Here is a 2,060-nt window from a genome sequence, read left to right on the forward strand (position 1 = left end):
TACAGAAGCTCCGTGGCCCGGCTGTAACTCGCGAGGCAGTGGAAGGGTCCCACGAAGAGGAAAAACAGAAACAGTGGCTGAAAGGAGGGGAAGGAGAGAAGCCTCATTACACACCGGCGGCGACACCGAGACGGGAGTTAGCAACCAGCGCCCGGGTCAGGCTGCCCTCGCTACCCTTCCCAGTGGCAAACCAAACCCTCTCCTGTGGGAGCGGGCTGGAGCGGAAACTTGCTGCAAAGGAGAGATCAATGGGGCAACACTGTTTCCCAAACTTATTTTTTTTCCTGTTTACTTCCTATCCCCGCGCCCCATCACCACGCTCACGCAGTGAAGGTTCCCAGTCCCTAGCGGAGAGCATCCCTGGGAACACGCGCAGCGCGGAGAGGACTCTGGCTCTGGGACTGCGCAACGCGACAGGGAAACCCCCGGGTAGGCGAGGGACGGGGAGGGGTTGTTGGTGGAGAGGGCTGAGAGGTGGGCACTTTATCCATTTATTTCACTGATATATTTCTACCACGAAAACCCCCGGAACGCGAGATGGGTGACATCCCTTATTATGAAACCAACAGCAGCAATAACAATTATCATTGAAGATAATCATATGGAAAATAGAGTCAAGCTCTCGGCTCGGACACCCCCCCCCCGCGGCCCCCATGAAATAAACACTTGACGTCAGAAGAAGTAATTTTCATTTTACCAAGGATCTAAAATTAAATCCCAAAGATCTGGATCCCCACCACGTAGGAAGCCCTCACGAACCCCCCTCCCCGAGAGGAAAAGAAGTAAACGCGGAAAATGATTATGCAAAACCAATGTGTCAATGGCAGCAGACACAGCCAGATGCCGGCAGCGGGAAGGATCTCCGAACCCCGCATCTAAAGCGGACCGAGCCCCCACCCCCAGCCCCTCCACCTCACCCGCCTACATTTCTGCCTCAGAAACTTCCTCTCACGACCCAAGGTCTTGCCTATTCCTTGCTAACATGAAGATACATAATCCCCAACTCCCTCTCCCTCCCCCGAACCTTCCCGCGAAGTTTGGATTCAGGGAAGAGGTTGGAAAACCCTCCAGGAGTGGCAACTGCCCACAGGACCGCAACTTGTCGCGGGTCCTCTGCGCCCCAACCCCTTGCCTAGCCTCTTACCGGCAGGTTTCTCTGGCCGGTGCTGCTGCTGCCGGGACGACTTAGCCGCCCCATATCCAGGCGCGGGTGCCAGGTCGCCGGGCGCCAAATTATAGTTCTCACCGAGTAGGACGGGAGCTGCAGGGGTGCAGAAAGGCGAGGGGCAGAAGGGCACAGTCATGGTTTCCTGCTCAGGACGTCGGTCAGTCCAGACCCCACTGGAGGAGCCAGAATGGGGGGGACTTGACTCCGAAGACTGCGTCGAGGCGTCACCTGGTCGGGCATCGGAGCAGGAGCCCACAGCTCCCCCCGCGCCGCACCGGTCAGAACCCCAGTCCACAGGTTGCGGGCGTGAGAGGGAGAATCAGAATAAATAAGCCAGCCTGTGTTTAGAGCTGAGTTAACAGAGAGGGGATTTCGGCGCTACGGAGCAGCCACAGGCGCGATCCCCCAACGCCTGCTTTGCCACCAGTTCTAACAAGAAAGACTTGGATCCAGTAGCGTTTGCAAAGGGGGTGGGGGGTGGGGGGGGATCCACTTTTCTTTGCGGAGGGAAGGAATTGCAAACTCTGAACGGCGGTCTGAACTGGAAAAGCAAATAAATGAATTCGGTGAAGGTTTCCACCTGCTCTAATTTTGAATCTTCGCCGCTGGTGGTGGGGGAGCTTCGGCTAGTTTCCTAGTTTGGGGCGCAAGTGTCTCCTCTGGGTGTCCGCCGCTTCTGGCCAAGGGAAGGGACCAAGGGGAAAAGTGAAACAATTGTGGGGGAACACAAGTGCACAAGTGGTTCTGCCTGCAAGCAGTTTCTCTAGCGGCGGTTCTCAACCTGTGGGTCGCGACCCCTTTGGGCCAAAAGACCCTTTCACAGGGGTCGCCTAAGACCATCCTGCATATCAGATATTTACATTATGATTCATAACAGTAGCAACATTACAGT

At 56.0% G+C, this 2,060-nt stretch overlaps 1 protein-coding gene across 1 annotated transcript in view; it reads right to left on the reverse strand.

The window, feature by feature from the left end:
• Positions 1 to 1,231, reverse strand: part of PCDH20 (protocadherin 20) — a 5,204-nt gene extending 3,973 nt beyond the window's left edge. The window contains exons 1-2 of the mRNA XM_006767267.2: positions 1,145 to 1,231; positions 3 to 77 (exon numbers count right to left, since the gene is read on the reverse strand). Coding sequence (XP_006767330.1) covers positions 3 to 77; positions 1,145 to 1,198 — 129 coding nt within the window. The 5' untranslated portion in view covers positions 1,199 to 1,231. The remainder of the gene's footprint in view (positions 1 to 2; positions 78 to 1,144) is intronic.
• Between the last annotated feature and the right edge of the window lie 829 nt (positions 1,232 to 2,060).

This window comes from Myotis davidii, unplaced genomic scaffold (assembly GCF_000327345.1).
Source record: "Myotis davidii unplaced genomic scaffold, ASM32734v1 scaffold440, whole genome shotgun sequence".
Classification (NCBI taxonomy): Eukaryota; Metazoa; Chordata; class Mammalia; order Chiroptera; family Vespertilionidae; genus Myotis; species Myotis davidii.